Here is a 21,302-nt window from a genome sequence, read left to right as displayed (position 1 = left end):
ATTTTATAGAATACCCCAACCTATCTATGATTAGCGCTACCTGAATACAACCCTGAGGCCTTTATATCACTCACGTGTCTGTGCAGTGCTTCGTTGCACTATACTAAATATGTGCAAAATTCTTTCTTGTCTTTTCTTATACTGATAGATACTTATTAATCTCTCGACATTCTTTCCGGCGGGAGATTTCGATTCCTCAATATCTATTGCCAGCACCTCGACCAACCATTGGTAGGCTCTTCCTCCCTCCCACCCAGATACAAACTTCTATGTACATCCAACTAAAGAATATAGAATTCTACATTCACACTTACCGATACATAAATAAACAAACATATATACATCTACACGATATGGCATCCATCGGCCCCGCCCACTGTGCAAACAACACTGGCTTCCCAGAGCTCCTCTATCCCAACGCCTGCGGCCTACCGATCTACCAACACTGGAACGCATCACAAGACCCCTACACAACGTTAGGAGAATGCTGCAATGAAGTAAACGGCAGTATAGGCTACTTTGGCAAGGAGAGTTGTGCTGCATATTGCAATGCCACAGAGAGTACTCACGAGCAATTAAAGAATTGCCTTTGGCACTCGAAGGAGATTAATCAATTCGGATGCTCTGGTGCTGCAGCGAGGAAGGCAAGTCTCTCGAGTGCTATAGTAGTCATGGGGTTGATGTGGTTGGTCTTTATACAATAATGCTAGAGAACGTCCTTGGTTTTAAATATTATAATTGCATCTCTCTGTCTCTGAGACACCACTAGGTCTTGGAATCTTGGTTATAGGGCTTCTATGCTTTATAAATTGAGTAAACTCACATGCCTACGTTAGCAGGCATTTAATCGAGAAAATTGACTATGTTAATACCGCAAGCTAAACTAATGTGTCCAGGCTAATTCACTGCTGGGTCTAATGTTAATTGACGTGTTTATATAGATGATGCAAGAGACTATCGTGGTCCAAGATCCAGTATTCTAGTAAAAAGTCTTCCTATAGGCATGTAGAACATAAAGCGGCAGATTCGATACATAACTTGATAAAGTTGCCTGCCAAGGAACGCTTAATGCAACCGCCTTCAATGTAGGACCAATCTTATCATTGACGTGATCTTTTCATTACATTATACAATTTGTAAGATATATCTTGAATAAAACAGCCATAAATACAAAGATGTATATATAAACGTCTAATATAATCTCTTACATATGCGAGCTGAACAGCGCCTCACCTCTAGAGCGAACTCCAGGCCATGGTGTCTTCCCATATATACCTGCACAGAAGGAGAAACCATGCGAAAAGCCACCAGCAGCATCGGATTAATACATTTTTCGAAATGATCATGCGCGGGCAACTTGAGCCTTAGCTTTCCGACCCTCGATAACAATAGCAGGAGTAATGGTAAGGATTAATACTGCAACGACAACAGCAACCTGAGTGCCGAAAACAGCTGAGATGCCATTTTTCGCAATCCAAGCAGGCTGGAAATACCCAACGGAGAACCCACTTGCCGTACGCCATGCGTTGATGATGGCAGACACAACAGTTGATTGATCGGGATACTTCTCAAGGTTATATGCGGTGATGGACCTTCAGAAGGTGATGTATGTAAGTATGTACTGCACAGATCCAGGACGTAGGGAAGTACTAACACCGTGCTAGCAATCATACCCGCTACAACCATACCCCAACCAAATGCAAGCCCAATCCAGTGCTTGCCATAGTTTAGAGTGAAGCCGTAGGTCAAGAGGCCACATGCCATGGTTCCAATAGCAATCCAGACGCCATGCAGACGGTACTCAGGGCGCCAGTTAATTCGGCGAGATCTCTCAATCCATCCGTTGAACCAATAACCAAAGGAATACCCTGCTCCACTTGTCAGATATCATTCATACAGTCTCTTTCTCTTTCCTCCAACAGAGCGGGGCGCGGGGTTTTAATACCGATCAAGCCACCAAGGATGGGCGCCCATCGCAACGAGGCAGACTGAACCGTATTGAAGAGATAAGGAGGTTCAGCAACGAATGTTGAAACAGTAACAGTGATACCTTAGCAAGGTCAAAATCAAAATTCGAGAAAAGATCAGAAGAACAGCCTAGCATACCAATTGGCCAGCAAAAGTTCACCATAGTTGCAATGCCAGTCAAAAGAAGGGGTAACTTGAAGATATAGACGACCATTAACTTAGTCCAGTAGCAGAAGGTTCGGCCAACAGGCAAGTTGTGGTTCTTGATTCCAAGAATGGATTGTAAGCGGGAATTGCGTTGGCATTGTCGGTCTTTGACAAAGTAGGTTTCGTAACCAAATACGAATATTAAAATAGTAGATATTCCGTAGAAGACCGTCAGAATTCCAAATGAAACCTTCCAGTTGCTGCCTGCACCTATATATCCGGCTAGAGCAGGGCCAATAAAAGGGCCTATCAAGAACGTAGTTCCCCTGGAATAGTCTGTTAGATCACCCACCAATCATCAATCGCCAATATCGCGAGGTTAATCTTCAGATGTGTGGCTCGTACCAAATATTTATCATCTGTGGCCAGTCTGTAGATTTTGTGAGTTTAGATTTTTCCAAATGTACCGAGACTAGTTTTCTTTTCTACATACCTTCCAGACGATACATGTCATGGATGATCGGCAACCCGACAACTTGTGGGACTGTACCAAATAGACCTTGGAGAGATCGACATGCGGTAAACGTGCTGTAATTATTTGAAAGTGTTGCACCGAGGACCATGAAGGTGGTAATAAACTGGGGCCATAACCAAACAGGGAGACTGTTTTGATCTTAATCTTTACATCGACACCTCTAGAAGCCAGCAAGATAGCACTTACCGTCCATAGGCTTCAATCAAGGGGATGGCTATAAGACCACCTATACCTTGCAACAACATACCATAATTCATGCTTGTCGCTGAATGATTAATGCTGATACCCCACTCCATGGCTTGAGGAACAATTAACGTCGACCCCCATGTCATTCCACTGCGGCAATGGTTAGTAGGGGGTGCGTCTCCCGGAGTTTATGGCAACACGACATACCCATCAGCCAGGATGGAGCTTGACATGAGTGCTATGAACATCAAGCGCCTTTTTGTTGGACTCCAGTTCCGAGGGTTGCAATCCTCATCATCCTCAAGGGTGGTGACATGGGATTCAATCTTTTCCGGTACAGTCCTGTCGAGCTTGCCCATTGGAAATGCTGACTGCTCAACCTTTGGTTCAGCCATTGTCCGTGGTATGGTGACTCAAAGCGTAGGTCAAGAACACTTTGGATTGACTTTCTTGAATGACTGGGTTGGCTGAGGGGTGTTCAAGTGGAAGATTGGCAGGAGCATTAGACGACGTAGGCGGGGCCACGTGGTTAATGCATCACCCAACGCCTTGTAGCAGCATTTTAACTTGCATTATGATTCAGTTCAGTTTCAGGAATGATCAAGCGAGGCAACCACAAAAGAGGATGTTACCTGATGGGTCGAAATTTACAACCACCATCGGCTTTTCCGGGAATTCGACCGAACTAGACCATGCATAGAATTTGATCAATAACTAAAAATCGAAATCCATTATACCGCGTAACACCACTATAGGCGAACGTGGCTGATTGGTAACGTCAAAAATGACTGGCAGGGATAAATCAGTCTAGAGATGTTTACTAGTGGGTGGTTAGCGCTGGGACGAAAGCCTAAGATATTTTCCCGCCGCTGTATACCAGGGGTAATTTACCATTAGGTTGTATCATTGCGCCAACATAATATAACCGTGAAACTAGCTCCATGTCGATCTAAACTTCCTTGTGGACAATTCAATCGGGTTGATTTGATCTCTGGAGACACAATACACATACGAGGGAGTTTTTGCTGGTCGGTCGCACACTGTGAACAACAAGCTTTAGCCATCCTGCAAAGGTTATCGATTGCTCCGTTGGACACCCAAAAATGTCTTCACTTCCACCTGGGGTCGCTCTTGCGAGCACGGTTACTTCGGTATGTCTCGGAACCATTCTATAGACCCATCTACATACTCACTTCATGATTTAAGGTTGCTGCGCTTGGGTTCGTACCAGTTGCCCTTCATTTCGACCTCTTTGACACTTTGGCAAAGATCGAAGGCCCAGCGAGCGGAGAAGATGTTCTGGCTGCTTATAGAAGTAGCAAGGGTGATAAGGCTGAAGATAACGTACCATGTGTGTCTCATGTGTTCTCTGTCATGAAACGCAGCTAACTCTAACTCTAACCTATAGGTTTACGTTTAGTTGGTAAGAATGTTCCATTTCAAATTACCTACAGCATAGAATGAGACGCGGGCGATTCACTCCACTTTCTTACAGAGGATACCCTGTATGCTATGTCCGGTCTGGGCTTCGTTGACACTGCCGGGGACGATGTGTACAGTGCCAATGCGATCACCAAACACTTGGCTTCCATGCCTTCCGCGCAACATGGAGCACTTCACTTGTAAGATGCCCCCCACGGTAAACTCACAAAATATTTCTTAGTGTAGAAAAAGCATCATTATTTATGAATTCAACTCTACGAAGCTATGCTGACCGGCTACAGTACAACGGAGGCTCTCCTAGGCGCTGCATTCTTGATGAGGAAGTTGAAAGCAGATAACTTTGAATACCCTTTCAAAGAGTTGGATACGCCCTACCAATACGCCTATCACTTAATGGGACAGGAGGAGCTAGCGAAGCAGCACACTTACTCCATCATGGCCAACGAAGGCCGGATGGACAGCTTCAACCACTTCATGGTTGGCAAGTTCATGAGGACAAATAGTGCTCCCGATCGCCTTAGGGCACTCGGATACGACTTGCAATCGGTGCTCAGCGAGGCAAGAGACGCTGTTCCGGCTACTATGGTCGATATTGGTGGGGGCCGTGGAGAGCTGTTGCTGGATATTAAAGCGGCATATCCGGACTTGCAAGCTTCTGACCTTGTGGTACAAGAGTTTAATCAAGATATTACAGACATTCCTGGGATTACGCTAGCCACATGGAACTATAAGGAGGACAGCCGACAGCCCATTAAAGGAGCCTTGGTCTACCATCTCGCGCATATTCTCCATAATCTGTCGGATCTAGAAGCTGCGCGTTTGTTACAGAAGATATCTGAAGCTATGGCATCTCATTCTCGTGTCCTAATCCATGAGTTTCCGAAGAACGTGAATTATGCCAAGATGCATTCAGCTATGATTGCATTATACGCGGGGCGGGAGAGAAGTGCGGTCGAGTGGCGCCAGATGGCTGCATTAGCAGGGCTAAAGGTGACCTTTGAAACTTACCCGGAAGTTGGTGAAGGACTGGTTGAAATGAGAAAACTTTGAGGTGGCTAGTATGTTCAGTATTCCTAGGTCAAAAAATATTGTTAGGTAGCACATGAGTTGTCGTATAGGCTCAAGCACTACTTGTGTTGTTGGCTGAGTACGTAAGTTTTTATTATACCGCTTCTAGAGTTTCATAGGTACAGGGATATTATGCCTGTATGTCCGATTAGCCTAGCCGAACGCCAAGGGGGCATAAGCACTAGTAGTAGTCATGGAACATTGGCTGCGTTAGTACGACAGCTCATTTACCCGGGATGTGATCGGGTGTAATCTTGACTCTTGAGGTGCCTAGCTAAATGACGTTAGCTATGCAAGATTCCATTACGACTTTATAGAAGATTATGCTTAGAGTTGCACATTGGCATCCGCCGATATGTAAGACAAATTTATCTTTAGTTCAACCTCGATACCTGCATAATTTCCCACTAGGTTGAACATGTAACCCAAGTATTGCCTTCACGTCCAGGGACCAGGGTTGATAATCTTACCTTCCACTTTCAGTTAGTATACCTCATATAGAGCGACATATTAACTTGAAATTGCTTAAGTCTGCTACGATTGCCAAGAGGGATGGTGCGAACTTGTAAAAATTAGACAATAGCCAACCGCGATGGGAGCGTCCCTGGTTGAATTCATGAGCAGCCCACCTGGCAAATGATGGACGACGGTGGACTAAGAATAAAAGTACTACGTTTGTTAAAGGGAAATTTTCCTTTGTATACTGCCTTTCTGTCAAAGTAATTCTAACGTGTCTATCACAAGTTTATCTGAGTAGTATGGCTTCGGCAGAAAAAGGAGAAGAGACGCGGTCGAAGCATAAATAAACGGCAAGGAAGAAGAAATTTTTATCGTCGTGTATTACATTACGACTAAGAATTGCGAGTCATGCACAATTAGTACCTGCTACTAATGAATCTAGGCGAGAACGATGTTGTGCTTAATTTTGGTTTGATTAAAATTAATATAGGGAGTAATGTACCCTCAGTAGGGTTGTCCAATATCAAGCCGAATCATATCTACTACTAGTAGGAGTTAGCCTCATGCCAAGACGGGCCCGCAAGTCATTGATTTGTTGGCCTACACTGTACAGGGGGTTTTCCGTGGTCTGTGAGGTTAGCCGGCAACCGGATGGACTCCGTAGCGTCGGATACGATCGTAGATCCACCAGAATCATACGCTCCCATTTGGTGGATGGGGTAATTATCCGAAATCACGAACTAGGGTCATGGTTCGATTTTACTTAGTTCCTGACATATCCCTGTCGACTACAAAGACTTTTCGTAATCCACCACAATCTACGGAGGAAATTCTAACGAGAACGTTCCTGGCCTGGGTAATGGCTGGCTGAACGCTCTTCCAGACCTTGTGGACCTCGACCAATACCTCGCCTAACCCGATTTCAACGCGTATCCCGAAAGGCTTGCTGTGTAGCGCAGCTATGGTTAATATATACAGATGGCCTTATTCGCTGTATTACTAGTACCATCGCTACTACTTCTCTTTCCGGTATTGTGATTGGAAGACATCGCTTTCCCTGTTTATCTTTTCTAGGCAATGCTTTCAGTTGTTGATTTACACCCCTGTGCAGTCACGTAAAACCTTTTATGATGCTACCTATGTATACTCTCCTTCCTGGTTGTACCCAGTGGCATCGCTATCGTAGGCAATGCAATTTAACCTATTTTAATATGCACTGGTTGCTTACAAAGTGCATAAATCCAACGAAAAAAAGGCTATATTGTGAACAAAAGATTAGACCCATGGCTTAAATCCCAGGGTCATTACCGGTATTCGAAATTTCTTTTGTTCACCCTGAACTAGAGCTTTCCGAGGTTTCGCTCTCCCTACGATCGTTCTCTGAGATTTAGTCTTCTACCCTTCTAGCGCTATATTGCGGAAAGCTGCAAGAGATTCCTGCACTGTATCATCGTCTCTAAAAATGTCCTCCCCGCAAGGGGAAGATACGAATTATGGTTAGTTACCCCAGTTGACCTCCAACAGAGACCGAAGAATGGAGTTTAGTAGCTGATAATTCCGTAAACAGCTGGCCCCTACATACATGCGTGCTGGGTAAGTTCTCCGTTTACCGTGACCCATCAATGATCCATAAATGTGAAAGACTAGCTAATCGAAGCTGTGTCTATAGGCTCTCACTGGTATCGCTGCAGTGGCATTGATTTTCCGCTACGTTATCAAGACTTGGATTCGTTGGACGTTGCCTCGAGTTGGTTCCCCAGAGCGAGTCTGGGGCACAGAAGATCTTCTCTATGCCATTGCATATGGATTTGATATAGCACATATGGCATTTGTTCAGAAAAGGTCCGTTCGAAGGTCATCAGAAAGCAAACGTTCACCCGCACCCTTTCGGAAACATTCTCTGATTTGGACTTTAGTTTTCAAGACGGTCTAGGAAGACATATGTGGTTTTTGTCAAATAATGAGAGAAAGGGAATGCTGAAGAACGAATTCACATCTCAACCACTAGGTGAGGAAAGCGTTATAACCGCTGAGCCTGGTTTTGTCCTTGTCACACCGAAGCCTAAAGCTAACTAACATATTTCCAGCTGTGATTGCTTCCATGATTAGTAGATCAGGGATGATGTGTTTTCTGTATAATTGCTTCAACAGTGCCGACAAGCAAATAAGGATAGCTATCATTTTTTGGCATGACCATACAGGTTGTCATTAACATGGGTACGGTTGTCCAGATTATTGTCCAATGTGGACCGAATCCTTACCATGCGGTATGTAACGCGACTGATGTATTATCAAATAGAGAGTATCCGAGTGCTGATCTCTCTATGAGGCTCATAGTCGAATCGAGTCAACTATTTCCATTACATGTGGGATGATCTTCCATCTGATGGCTCTGTTACATGCCAGTCACCATCCGTGCAGGTATATGCGACTATAGCTGCTCAAATCTATTGGCGACAAGAATGATATTACTCGTGAGTTCAAATGCCAACAAATCTTTTAGATTTGGTATGCTCTGACAGTTTAAAATAGACAATATCATACCTTTCATTCTTTGGGTAAAGTGTGTGAAAGATAAAGACCTGATCTCCTACGTAGTACTTACTTCTTCAAAGACCATTACTGACTAACCTGGAGGATTGAGAACTACAGCATCCTTCTTGCAACTCTGGCCCCAATGATCCGACTCTGTGTCTCCATGGTATCAAATGACAACGAAAGAAGTGGTGGCTACTGGTCCCATAGTGGATCCAAAGCTACTCATCCGGGCCTGGAACTTGGATCACGGCCTCATACACAAAGCAAAGGGGTAGTAGGCATGTCTGCTTTTGATGATGATGACGAAGAAAATATCGGCGACAAAAATGACTGGAATAGAGCTAGTGTACAGCGAACCCACCAGCACGGAAATCCACATAATAAGCCTTCAGATGGTGTCACGATTCGGACCGATATAGTTGTTCGCGTCTCCTCTGAACACTCGACCGAGAGACTTGTCGTCTGACAGAGCCTGCTACATCAAATATAGTTGAACTAGCTGCATAGCTTAATCTCATACAATTTCCTTTGCATATTAGTAATCTTCGTCTCAGTTCTGCCCCTTAGCATAAACCACGCACACAATGCCCTTGCCTGGCCTGGAATCCATGATAACCAAAAGTTTGAAAAGAAACAATGAAGCTATCTGCAATCAAGCAGAGCTTCAGTTTGTGACAAATCATTGGTTGCAAATGACACAGTACGGAGTAAGACAAGTCTGGGTATATATTGCCAATGGAATAGCTAACTGTGTAGAGTGCGAGTTCGAGATACCCAGGCTTCTGGAACAGTAAGATAAGCACATTTCTGAGAATAGTTGGCTTAGAATGGTGCGTTCATTACTAGGTACCATTGTCACAGTAATATATGGATCTAACTATCGTTCCTGCGTATTAGTTATGGGATAGCCCCACCAAAGAAAAAAAAGAGGTGACAATGAGATATCATGGGGGATGTGGGCTTACACCAAGCTGGACCGATACAACCCCGAATAGGTAATCTTATTGACTTTATGCCGCCACTTATCGCAGGACGAGGCATGCATGATTAACTCATCCAATTTTTTGCTAAATCAAACCTAAGCTTTCAAATATTTATCTAGTAGAGAACAAATCTTCCCAAGAGGTAAACGCTCTTAATAATACGTCGGACTCATGCCAAATCTCACCTCCCCTTTATGATGAGCTCTGGTCCTCTGGATCGGTGAACAACAGTCTTGATAACTCAAACTTTTAAATATTTTTCCGCTTGTATTAACATGTTTACTCTGATTCCCCTTTCTACTGGTTAACATTCGACCTACGACTCACGCTCTCTACAGAAATTACTGACGCTAACTGATTCAACGGACACTGTCTACCACATTATGATATATACTGTCGAGAGATCGGAGTGGGCCAAGAAGCTCTTTCTCAAACCCAGGCTATCTGGCGTGTTCACAAAGACCAGCGGCAGTCCCAGATACTTTCTACGCGAGCATCCCGCGTCAGTACACCGAGAAGCTGCATCGATAATGACAATGACGATAGCTATGTTCCGAAGGCCAGATATGCCAGGCAGCGAAGGCATCCATGTCGACCAGATGATGTGGTTTCAAATACACTCGAGCAACAGAATAGTCTCGTCGTTATTTTCCTCTCAAATCCGATACCGGAAGAGCATTTCTCTTCTCACTTCGTGCAAGCACGAAGCACGAGCATTCTCGAGATACCATCAAAAGAAACCATTGATCGCCAGACACCATATCACCCGCGTTATTCACGCCTCCCTGGCGCATCCGGTTGTTTTCAACCACGAGCCGCCGGAGGATAGATCCAACCCGTGCCACTAATGCAATAACTTACATATGGCTTGCTTGGGTTAGACAAACGAACAGTCGAGGCGTTGGATTTCGGGAATAGAAGATACGTTGAGATCAGTGGTCACGTTGTTCAAGGACACGAGCGGAGTCGTATGTACGTTAGTTGCGCGCTTGAACAATCCATGTCATGCGATGCGCAATGCATCAAATTGTCCCTCTCAAAAGATATCATGTCGATACATTTGATACGGCAGCTGCGTACAATAGCCTCCCTCTCGAGATGCGAATGGGTCTGCTCCTTTGCGAGAAATGTGAGTGGCTGACGTGTCTTATCAGGGGGATTTGGCGCAAGTAGTTAAGCATGAAGCGGCAGATGCTCCGTTTGGAACACGCGCTGATACGATCTATCTGCTGCCGAGAGATGACATGTACCGGTCCTATGTTGGGTCCTGAGAGGGACCGCACTAGTTTCTTGGGAAGAAGGTATTGTAATATATATATATGTATATAGGCTGGTTGACATAGAAGATTTATGACAAATCAGGTATTTTTGATCTGGACGAGAATTTGAATTGACGCATGTCGCTCCAAATAACTCAAAAACGTTTATGTCTATATAAGATAACCTGTAGTGTAACCCATGCATTGAGGGGGTGTGATGTCACAAGTGAAGTTTGATCACGGGGGAACACAGATGATTGCCAAATTAACACATGACAGGCATTGAGTGACTACTGATACTACTACTAGTACTAGTAGTACTACTACCAGCAAGGGTGAAGCTGGTTAAAGGGTCAGCAGTGATCCCTGGCTTGTGGCAAGTGAATATAGGTACCGACTCGGACTTCCTGGACTGTTAATTATTATTCTTCTTTTTAAGTTATTCCATCCCTTCTTTGCCCCTCTTTATTACCTATCCCTTCCATGACAACATATTTAGATTGATTGTCTTCGGCTAACATGATGTGAATTGGACTGAAATAGAAGTAATGGGAAAGGTCAGATAAAATTGAAGCTGTTCCCCAGATCTGTATAACCATCAGAACAGGTTCATTAAGAAGGAAGAGGTATGTACAAAAGCGACGGAAATGATGACAAGTTTCCCCAGTTGAACCCTAAATCTGATTGACTGAATTTAACCTTAAGTTACAGGTATTTTTCGTTTTCCTACCCCACACCGCCCGATACCTTGACCAGTCAGCGATCGTAAAACCCAGTTGAACGACCTGAGATTTCCTCCGCCTCTCGAAACGGGTTTTCGAACGGATTTTCTTTTCCATTCAGTTCGCTTCCCTTTGACTCGCTGCTTTACACTTTAATTTTCTTTTTCCTTTCCCTGTCGTTGCGTTTCTCGTCGAAGGTTCTCACCGATTCGATCACTTATCATTGGCGCGTTCCTTGACATATAACTCCCTTCATCGTGTTACCTCGAGCTGCCACGAGACGTGCGCAGCTCTCCGTCACGACGTCTTCCACAAAGCGCCGTAAGGTAGCAGAGCCTCGCAGACCAGGAGCCCTTCCGGGTTTGTCGTTTGCCTCGCAGGCCGGAAGACGTCACGGACACCACAACTCCGATACAACCTCCACGTCCTCGCCACCAAACCCTCGTCCGTCCTCCGATCCTAGTACGACACAACGCCAAGGCTCTTCCTCTCCTCCGCAACGTTATATCCCCGCCCATTTGCAGGAGGAAGTGCTTGGGTCCGGATCTACCCCGGATTCCGCTGGTCCCATCGACCTCCCATCTGCTGCTTGCGCTGGTCTCTCTCTCGCCAGCGATCCGCCCACAGATATGTCTGGTTCCGACCAGCGAGATGGTAGTGCTCCGCCCGCTGGGCGTGACACCCGCTCATCATCCCCCGGCGTGAAGCGGGCGGCTCCCGACGCTGAACAAGATGTGGATATGGATTTGGGCCCGACCGAGAAGGAGTCCCAGCCGGACAAGATGGATACAACTGGAACGGAGGACGACGATTCTACTTCGAATGATGTTTCCGGATCTGACAACGTCTATCCCTCCCCTTCCAGCATGTCGACTTACACCGCCCCTACCGCGACCAGGGCTCAGTCTAAGGCCCAGTCTTCTATCGCATCCGAGCGACCGTCCTACGATGACCAGGTCGCGAAAGTAACGTGTTTCATGATGCAGCCCTTAAAGGAAGGACAGAAGGGGTATGTTGTGTCGATGGCATGGCTAAAGCGGGTGCTCTCTAGGAGCTCAACTCATGCAGACAAAACGGACAAGACTGCGACAGAAGGAGAGGTTGGTCCGGTGGACAATTCTGACTTGGTTCTAGTCACGGATCCTGCAAATGCGTCCTTCAAGGACGAAAAGGGAGAGCCCTTTGTACCCTTACGCCCAGGTTTGCAGATGAGCGAAGACTTCGAGATTATACCTCAAGAAGGATGGGACCTGATCATGCAGTGGTACGGCTTGGCAGACCAGTCACCAGCCATTGTTCGCTACGCCCATGACACTAGCATTGGCGGGGATTCCGAGAATACCCAGTATGAGATTAATCCTCCAATTTTCACGATCCTGAAACTCTCAGGCCTGTCCGCGGGCACTACCCCTCAGTCCTTGAAGGAGAAAAACATGAAGCCTGTACGGATTCTGGCTAGCAGGCACTCCAATTTCCAGAAGTGGCTGAAGGAAGCTAAAACAAGGGCGAACATCGATATGTCGACTAAAGTTCGTGTTTGGAGAATTTTGGGTAGTTTGGGCAGCGCGACAGCATCTGCCGCGATGACCCCAGCTGCATCGCGAAGTGCTTCACCGGCGCCTGCCGCGTCGATTGTCGCTAATGCTGGTAACAACCTCGTGATCGATCTTAACACTTTCCTCTCGCTTTCTGAGGGTGCCCAGAGGGAGTTATTTGAGAACGCTAAAGATCAGACCGCCAACCCTAATTACAACGGTCGGATGACATTGGATCTTGCTGGACTCGGCGGCAGCGATGTCGTGGTGCTAGAGGAACGTATACCTGGTGGGGAGTGGGTCTCAGAGGCGTCCAAGCAGACACTTAATCGCCTTGGTGTTCCCTCGGGTAGTCTCAAGAATGGTGCTTCATCTAAGCTGAAGAACAAGAGCCCGACCGCCAGTGGCCGATCGTCTCCAGTACCAGAACCTGTTAGGGGACGACGGAAAGATGGGAAGCCTCGCGGTTGCACGGGTCTAAGCAACCTTGGAAATACATGCTACATGAACTCTGCCCTGCAGTGCGTACGAAGCGTCGAGGAATTGACCTATTACTTCTTAAGTATGTATTGATCATCGCGTACAGCATTCCCTACCAACTAGTACTGACAACCATTGTTTGTAGATGATGTGTATAAGCAGGATCTGAACCCCAGCAACCCACTGGCTCACAACGGTGATGTAGCGAAGGCGTATGCGAATTTGCTACGTATGATCTATGATGAGGCAGGCCAGTCCTCTTTTGCTCCCAGACAGCTGAAACATACGATTGGTCGCTACGGCCCAGCATTCTCTGGTTATGGGCAGCAGGACTCCCAAGAATTCCTGCTTTTCCTTCTTGACGGGCTACAGGAGGATCTGAACAGGATCCTTAAGAAACCCTACATCGAGAAACCCGACTCCACAGATGAAATGGTTCATGATAAGGCGGCACTTGCTGAGTTCGCAGACAAATGTTGGGATATTTATAAAGCTCGTAACGATTCTGTCATAACAGACCTCTTCGCTGGTATGTACAAGTCGACTCTTGTTTGCCCCGCCTGCGACAAGGTCAGTATCATCTTCGACCCTTTCAACAACCTCACCCTCCAACTTCCTATCGAGAATCTCTGGGGTAAAGAGGTATTCTACTTCGGTCTCCACAAGAAACCAGTTCGGTTTGATGTAGAGATCGACAAGAATTCTAGCGTCAAATCCTTGAAGGAATTAGTCGCCAAGAAGCAAGGCACCGATCCTGAACGCCTGATCATGGTCGAGATCTTCAAGCGCAAGTTTTACAGAATGTTTGATAACACAAGCTCCATTGCCGAGTGTCAAATTTCTGGAAACGATGAAATCGCTTTCTTTGAAGTTGAGTCTGTGCCGACCAATTACAATCCAGATAAGCCCCAGAAGAGTTATTTCTCGTTCAGCAGGTCGGATCAAGAGGAGATCCCAAGTATTGACTCTCCGAAGGCTGATCGCATTCTGGTACCTATTTTTAACCGTGTGGACCGATCAAAGTCAAAGCGAGATCTTTTTGGTGTGCCCTCGTACATCGTTGTCACTCGGGAGGAAGCTTATGATTTCGATGCCATCTATGGAAAGGTGCTTGCCGGGGCGGCCACGATGACCACCCGTGACTTCCTGAACGAGGAAGTCCTCGGAGAGGATCAGCAAGAGGCGACTCAGGAAGACTCAGATACTGTTGTTATGAACGACGACGACGCGCAGTCCGCCGATTCTAAGATCAAGACATCTTCGGTGGACGGCGAAGATGGTATGGTGGATGTGTCCATGCGCGATGCAGACTCTGCCTCCCAGACCGGTGCTGCGCGCTCTGAAGGCTGTATTCCTGCTCGCTTCCGGGATATGTTCGAACTGAAGATAATGAAGGGTAACGAGCCAGTGCCCCTTGGCTGGTCTTCGGTAGAAGACAACAAGGAATACCCCAAGATGTCGTTCCGTATAAAGACGAAGCCAGTTACTCCACCAGAGGAGGTAGGTTCAATACCTGTTGTTCCACGCTGTTACAGGATGCGAACTGATTGTCGTAAGCAGTCCGAAGAAACATCCGACCCTGCAGATTCGAAGGCCGCTGAGAGTGGATCAGCTTCAGGTAGTGATGCCGATAACTCTGCAGAAGTTTCTCGCACCCCGGCCCCAGTTGCTAGAGTTCAGATTCGACCTCTGGTTCGACCTGGTGAGGGACTTGTTGTGGACTGGAATGAAGAGGTCTATGACGCTCTTTTTGGCGGTAGTAAGAAAGACCGAGATCCCCTTCGCGGCCTCCCCACATGGCAGGACGTTGAGCGGGTAAATGACCCCGAGCTGAACAAGCGACGTCAACTCCGCCAAACCCGCAAGAAGAGGGGTGTCACCCTTGAAGAATGTCTAGATGAATTCAACAAGGAGGAAATACTGTCCGAGAACGATGCTTGGTACTGTCCACGGTGCAAGGAACATCGCCGAGCTAGCAAGAAGTTCCAGCTATGGAAGACGCCTGACATCCTTGTCATGCACCTCAAAAGATTCAGCGCTAGCCGCGGGTTCCGGGATAAGTTGGATGTGCTCGTTGACTTCCCCGTGGAAGGACTCGATATGAGCGGCAGAGTAGAAGCTCCTGAAGAGGGTAAGAGCTTAGTCTATGACCTTTTCGCGGTTGACAACCACTACGGTGGCCTGGGAGGTGGTCACTATACTGCATATGCCAAGAACTTTTTCACTGGCCAGTGGAACGAGTACAACGGTAGGTCCAAAGCACCAACATAAATAATAGTAAAATGACTGACATGCGTAGACTCGAGTGTCTCACGACCTATCGACCCACAAAGTGTGGTAACCTCGGCTGCCTACCTCCTCTTCTACCGCCGTCGGTCCGATCGCCCGCTGGGTGGTAAGATCCTTGAGGAGATTACCGAGTCATCTACCGACCGGCGAGTGAAGCTGGCTCGCCAAGCGAATCTCGTGGACAGTCACCGTCGGGGGACGGTCGGCGTCTCGGCGGCTCATCCCACAATGGGTCGTCGAGCGTCTTAACCGGAGTCGGAGCAGCTCACCAGGAGGGAGATGGTGGTTCGCGAACCGGAACCCAAGCGAAGAACGGGGATGAGACCACGGCCCCTAGGTACACCAATCGTCCCGCTTCTGGGGAAAAGAGTGTTAGTAAAGAAGACCGACTGGAAGGTATGAGTTTTGATGAAGCCGAGTTCGGTGATGGAGCGCAATCCGATCCGTTCCGCTTCCCGAGTCCGCCCTCATGGTCTTTCAACCGAGTCCCGGATGCTCACGGCCGTTCACAGATGACCACAGCGCTACCGGGGTCCACCTCTGATGACGATGACCTGCTCGACGACGATGCTAGCAACCAGGCTGTTGGTGGAGGTGATTTCAGCGATTCGGACTTACGACTGGCCTCTTTAGCGGACAGCCCCGGAGATCACGGTGCGGCATACCCGGGGACCCCAATGGAGGAGACTCCTATTCAGGATATCCCTCCTCCATTGGATGCAGATGACGACGACGACGAGCTACCCGTGGTGGAGCTACGAGTGAACGATGAAGACCGGATAGTGCCTGAATAGACAGGCATATTCTGTTTTGGAAACGCGACATGAACAATACCGGTAATCTGTTCGCTTTGTCGGCGACATCATGATGCTCCCTGTGTGGCTGATGATCTCAATGAAGGAGTCTATGGTCTAATTATTATTATTATTATTATTACACTTTTCGTTTTCGTTTTCATTTTTGAAGAGTTCCCTATGCAAAACCCTGTATAGGGACTGCGTTTTCCATAACTCGGAGGTGGCATCTTCGGTGGGTTTGTTGCATATTGTGAAGAGAATATGGACGGGCGGGATCAAGCTGTCCTTGCATTTACATTTGGATTATTGAGGAGGACCTCTTTTCGAGCCTCCACACCGTGTTCTAAAAGCATTTATTTTGCCGGTCATGGTAGAGCAGCATGGCTGCATTGCATGAAGAAATGCATTCGTTTTCTTCGCCATTTAAGTGATGTTCCAACGATATCGTAGTGATAAAAGAGTAGAATTGTGATATGTGTCTACTTCAAGAGACAAGATCACGGACAGAATCATACACATTGCACACTGACGGTCAAGGCAGTGCACCAACCGACACAAGTGACGATGTCCCAGGTTCTTATCAGATGTTAGTTCCGATGACTGGGGTTAGCTAGTCGTCTGATATCCACTCAACCCTGTGACGTCAAGACATCGCAGTATAATAAGTGTGGATCTAACGCATTTTACCTCAACCGATACTATTGCTGTGAATTCTAATGCGTGGACGGTCTGTATGATCTGCCAAATTGCTGCTGTGATATACTCTGGATTTGGTGCCCCGAGCCTGATCTGGATGGGCGGATATAGTAATCAATTGGATGTCTATTGGCGCCATGTGTTGTGTATGTGTTTGCTTGAAATAACTAGAAAGAATTGATAGACTAAGCTGCGAATTGTATTCCGTGATCAGATTGCTCTAACATGGCTTCAAGGACCGGGATGTACGAGTTTGATTCATAGTTAACTTGGATCTGAGATATCCATAAATAGAGATATCATATCTGGTATTTAATAGCTGAGATTACAGACTAGAGTAGAAATATCACCTGTTTAGGAACTAGTACTATTGAAAGCCACAGGGCAAGTCAGAAAGGCAATGTCTGAGCAGGATTTCTTCAGTCATCTGAGGTGGTCAGGTACCTGAGTCCTACAAAGAGCACTCACTATGGTTACATATAAGAAAGTCGACTTTTTGCCTACACTAGGTTGCCTTGTCATGAACAAGAAGATTCCCTCAAGTGAATGACTGCTCCAATTCAATTCCACATAATTTCATAAGTCACCCAAAATCGGAGTAACCTCAAAATATACCAGCCCCCAGACCCTGGTCAGCCTTTCCTTCCCTCCCAGTCGCTCTTCACCTGACCCTCCACCCTGGTTCGTGTATACAAAATCAACATCCACCAAACTAGTATCACCAACCACAATCAACTATCCACAACCAGAAAGCCAACCCCTCGCATCAAAAAAATGAATCCACCCAAAACACCCCCTCGAACAAACTTACACCCCAAATTCCTCACACCGACCCCCTTCAAACCAAAAAGATCAACCTCCTCCCCTCCTATAACCCCAGAACCCCACAGAGACAACCTCAGCGACATCCTCAGCGACAGCGACATCAGCATCCTCGACCTCGGCCCAAGCCTCTCCGCCCGCAATAACTCTTGCTACCAAACATCCAACACGGTCAAGACCCTCGCCCGAGACACCAAACAATCCTCCTCTCTCGCCACACCGATTACCCATGGCCATCTACAGAACGGCCCAACCACGGCGCAAGACCTCCACACTCGACCTACTCCCACATCTCCGTCAATGAAAGATACAACACAGGGAGAAGACATCACACCCAAGAGACTCAAGATGAGGGCCGGGTCTGTGAGGGGTGCTTTGAGGACTTTTTCGTCGCCGCTTTTATCGCCTTTGAGGGGTGGTGCTGGGAAGGTTGGGAGGCCCGGGGTTAATCGGGCAAAGACCTCATTTAGGGGTGTCGGGGGCGTTTTGGAGCATTGAATTGAGGTTTGTCTGTTTGGATTGGGTGGCTTGCGGGAGATGTGGATCGGTTGGTATTGGGCATGGGCCTTGAGGCGTTGGGGGTCTATTAGCTGGACATTTATGTCTATTGTGCTCTGTTTTGTGGTTTATTTTGATATTTCTGGCGATTGCTGATGGACTGTGTTGGGGTAGTTAGGGTACGGACAGTTGATGCATTTGAATACGGATGCCAGGGTTGGGATAAGATTAAGTACCAAAGTAGGGGATTCTGTAGGATAAGGACTTACCGTCAAGCTACGGACTCGAGGAATTGATCCATTTCCTATATGCACTAATTGAATGTGACAGCCATCGGTTGTGGGTTTGCTATGAGCTAGTTGCGGTGTCCTGGGGTAAATTTATACATCTTCACCGGAATTCCCACGCTGCATAGCTCCCGATATACTTGCAGTTGCTGGCTTATGGATTTAGGTGCTTTGGCTCTCAATTATTCCCGTGTGTTATCACCGGTTATTGTGCTACTAATTGAGAGAAATAGCTAAGGAGCTAAGGTCACAACCACAGAAATCCTCGACTATTATAATAGTATGATTGTTCAAACCTGGGCTACCATCGGAGACAAATTGAGCCGGTCGGATTGACGGTATAGTTTTAATATTATTCGAGTAGACCATGTCCTCGTCTTCCCTTCTAATTTGAGTATAGCATTGGGGAATGTTTGATTAAGAAAGAATCTCTAAATGTTGTATAATGGCTAAACCAAGAATATGAGTACCCTCAAGCCTTATCATCAACCACCTCCCCACTTACCTTCCCCCTTTTATCCTTCTTTACATTCTTAAACCCAACCCCCCAAGCAAAGATAAACTGAGCAACAGACAACCCAACTCCCAAATAAAACACCTGATCCACACTCTTCCCATACGCCTTCAAAACACCCGGCAACTCCCGCACCGACACGACATCCCGAAACCCCGTCGCACCAGCCGCGATCACCGTTTCCGGGTCCACAGCAGGAGCATATTCGGGAAGCTTCACACGCAGCGTCTGAGCAAAGATGACCTGTCCAACAGCTAGGAAGACTGCTCCACCCAAGGTCTGGCTACAGGCCATGATAGCCATTGCAGTCGACACTTCGTCTGCTACTACGGCGTTTTGAGTCGCGATCATGGGCTGGCTTTGTCTTAGTCTCTGGGCGTTTCCTCTATAAATGGACAGTTGGGAGTGGACTCACTACTTGGGTTGCGGCGCCTCTGCCGAATCCGACTAAGGACTGGTATCCAGCCCAATCTGGAACCGAGGTATCTGGTGTGAGGGTTGATAGCAGGCCGCTGCCGATTGCGTTTAGCATCGCGCCGAGGACTCCCCATGGGAGATAGTAACCCAGTTTTCCGGCTTTGTGAAGCATTAGTAAGACTGTCTTCCACGTATGAGGTTATCAGGGGTAACTCACTTAGAAGACCTGATACAACGGCCATAACTAATTGACACAGTATGTTCGGTAGTAAATTGACACCACTGACTAACGCCGATTTGCCCCGAACAGACTGGAAGTAAATGGGCAGATAATATGACAGAATCATCGTCATACCGAAGATCATCATAGAGAACATACAACAGCACACGACAATCCGGTCACGGAGTAAGTAGCCCGGGATCATTGCATCGCGGCCCATGTGGCGCTCCCAGGCTATGAAGACCAGTAATGTGGCAACTGTGCCGCAGAACAGCCCAATCACCGTGGCACTCCTCCATGGGTACTGATTTCCGCCGTACTGTAGTGCAAGGAGTAGTTGGATGCAGGCTGGGGCGAAAAGGACGAAGCCAATCCAGTCAAATTTGTAGAGAAGCGTGAACCGGAGTACGTGGCTGGCTTTATCCTTGGGCTTTTGTTCCGGGATACGCGTGAATATGAGGAGGGCGCCTACTAGGGTGCCGATTGGGAGGTTGATGTAGAAGCCTTTTGTTTATCATATTATTAGTATGTAGACAGTATTATTGGGAAAAAGCGTCACTCTAGACTTACACCATCGCCATGTTGAAGACGTCGTAAATGCACCGCCGATCAGTGGCCCAGAAACTAATCCGAGCTGCGCGACTATTTTGCATTAGTGGCTGGCGCGTCTGATCTTTGGAAATGAGAACATACTTCCCATGATGACTCCCATCAGTGTCGGCCTTTTATGCATTGGAACAGCAGCGGCGAGAATGTTCATGGCTCCGTTCAACATCCCTGATGATCCCATGCCAGCTACCGCACGGCCGATAATTAACATCTTTGAGGAATTGGCAACTCCACAGATCAATGAGCCGATTTCGAAGAGGGCGAAGAAGGAAAGAAATGTCCACTGCATGCTGGTTAGTATCATGGAATATGAGAAAATTCTAGAAACAACTGACCTTCAATTGAAAATAGTTATAGAATTTGCCCGTCAGAGGTTGGAGAGAGGCACTATAGCAAGAACAGAGTCACTTTAATTAGTGATAAGTGATTTCAAATAGAAGGAGTATTTCCATTCCCGCTGTACCTCGCGATTGTATACGCACTCCCATACCAAGCCACGTCGTCGAGGGAGTGGAACTGGTTTGTGATCTGGGGGATGGCCTTTGCAGACGTTAGCCCTTTCCCTATATGTTGATATGAGTGATTCTGTATAAGCGGTCGGCCACACCGTTGAGACTATCGAAATATCTAACAACATGAGAAAAACGACAAGCGTGGTCCCGCTTATCGCCATGACTAGAGGAACCCCTTCCAACCATTCCGGCTCGTATTTCTCAGGTACTGAAAGGCTTTCATTGAGCTTGTCTTCTGGATTGACTTGTCGTTTTAGGTTCTCGTCTGGTTGATTGTTCTCGTTCATCTTTATAGCCGAGTTAGGGCTCGGAATATCA

General features: G+C 47.0%; 6 protein-coding genes across 6 annotated transcripts; 4 read left to right on the top strand and 2 right to left on the bottom strand.

Moving 5' to 3' along the window:
* Nucleotides 1-1,342: 1,342 nt before the first annotated feature.
* On the bottom strand, nucleotides 1,343-3,246 carry ABOM_000202 (putative MFS transporter; the record flags this gene model as incomplete). Its single annotated transcript, XM_022527332.1, has 8 exons — nucleotides 1,343-1,592; nucleotides 1,655-1,868; nucleotides 1,946-2,050; nucleotides 2,107-2,441; nucleotides 2,521-2,545; nucleotides 2,609-2,778; nucleotides 2,837-2,986; nucleotides 3,044-3,246. Coding segments are annotated over 8 exons (1,452 nt in total), but the record flags the coding sequence as incomplete, so codon positions are not given.
* A 693-nt stretch (nucleotides 3,247-3,939) lies between these two features.
* Nucleotides 3,940-5,329, top strand: ABOM_000201 (putative O-methyltransferase; the record flags this gene model as incomplete). Its single annotated transcript, XM_022527331.1, has 5 exons — nucleotides 3,940-3,987; nucleotides 4,043-4,187; nucleotides 4,245-4,259; nucleotides 4,332-4,458; nucleotides 4,561-5,329. The coding sequence occupies 5 exons, from the start codon at nucleotides 3,940-3,942 to the stop codon at nucleotides 5,327-5,329; spliced, it is 1,104 nt and encodes a 367-aa protein (XP_022394919.1).
* Nucleotides 5,330-7,268: 1,939 nt separating this feature from the next.
* Nucleotides 7,269-7,882, top strand: ABOM_000200 (uncharacterized protein; the record flags this gene model as incomplete). The annotated part of the gene is made up of 4 exons (XM_022527330.1): nucleotides 7,269-7,302; nucleotides 7,374-7,399; nucleotides 7,476-7,648; nucleotides 7,723-7,882. The coding sequence occupies 4 exons, from the start codon at nucleotides 7,269-7,271 to the stop codon at nucleotides 7,880-7,882; spliced, it is 393 nt and encodes a 130-aa protein (XP_022394920.1).
* A 4,055-nt stretch (nucleotides 7,883-11,937) lies between these two features.
* Nucleotides 11,938-16,406, top strand: ABOM_000199 (putative ubiquitin-specific protease UBP12; the record flags this gene model as incomplete). The annotated part of the gene is made up of 5 exons (XM_022527329.1): nucleotides 11,938-13,405; nucleotides 13,469-14,823; nucleotides 14,884-15,571; nucleotides 15,623-15,802; nucleotides 15,877-16,406. 5 exons carry the CDS (start codon nucleotides 11,938-11,940, stop codon nucleotides 16,404-16,406), a joined length of 4,221 nt encoding a protein of 1,406 aa, XP_022394785.1.
* A 1,473-nt stretch (nucleotides 16,407-17,879) lies between these two features.
* On the top strand, nucleotides 17,880-18,425 carry ABOM_000198 (uncharacterized protein; the record flags this gene model as incomplete). Its single annotated transcript, XM_022527328.1, has 1 exon — nucleotides 17,880-18,425. One exon carries the CDS (start codon nucleotides 17,880-17,882, stop codon nucleotides 18,423-18,425), a length of 546 nt encoding a protein of 181 aa, XP_022394912.1.
* Nucleotides 18,426-19,184: 759 nt separating this feature from the next.
* On the bottom strand, nucleotides 19,185-21,271 carry ABOM_000197 (MDR family MFS transporter; the record flags this gene model as incomplete). Its single annotated transcript, XM_022527327.1, has 8 exons — nucleotides 19,185-19,580; nucleotides 19,642-19,802; nucleotides 19,861-20,367; nucleotides 20,434-20,505; nucleotides 20,557-20,755; nucleotides 20,808-20,859; nucleotides 20,936-21,012; nucleotides 21,080-21,271. 8 exons carry the CDS (start codon nucleotides 21,269-21,271, stop codon nucleotides 19,185-19,187), a joined length of 1,656 nt encoding a protein of 551 aa, XP_022394792.1.
* Nucleotides 21,272-21,302: the final 31 nt, after the last annotated feature.

This window comes from Aspergillus bombycis (genome assembly GCF_001792695.1).
Source record: "Aspergillus bombycis strain NRRL26010 chromosome Unknown contig00001, whole genome shotgun sequence".
Taxonomy (NCBI): Eukaryota; Fungi; Ascomycota; class Eurotiomycetes; order Eurotiales; family Aspergillaceae; genus Aspergillus; species Aspergillus bombycis.
The sequence above is the reverse complement of the archived record's forward strand: the minus strand, read 5'-3'. Positions and strand labels throughout refer to the sequence as shown.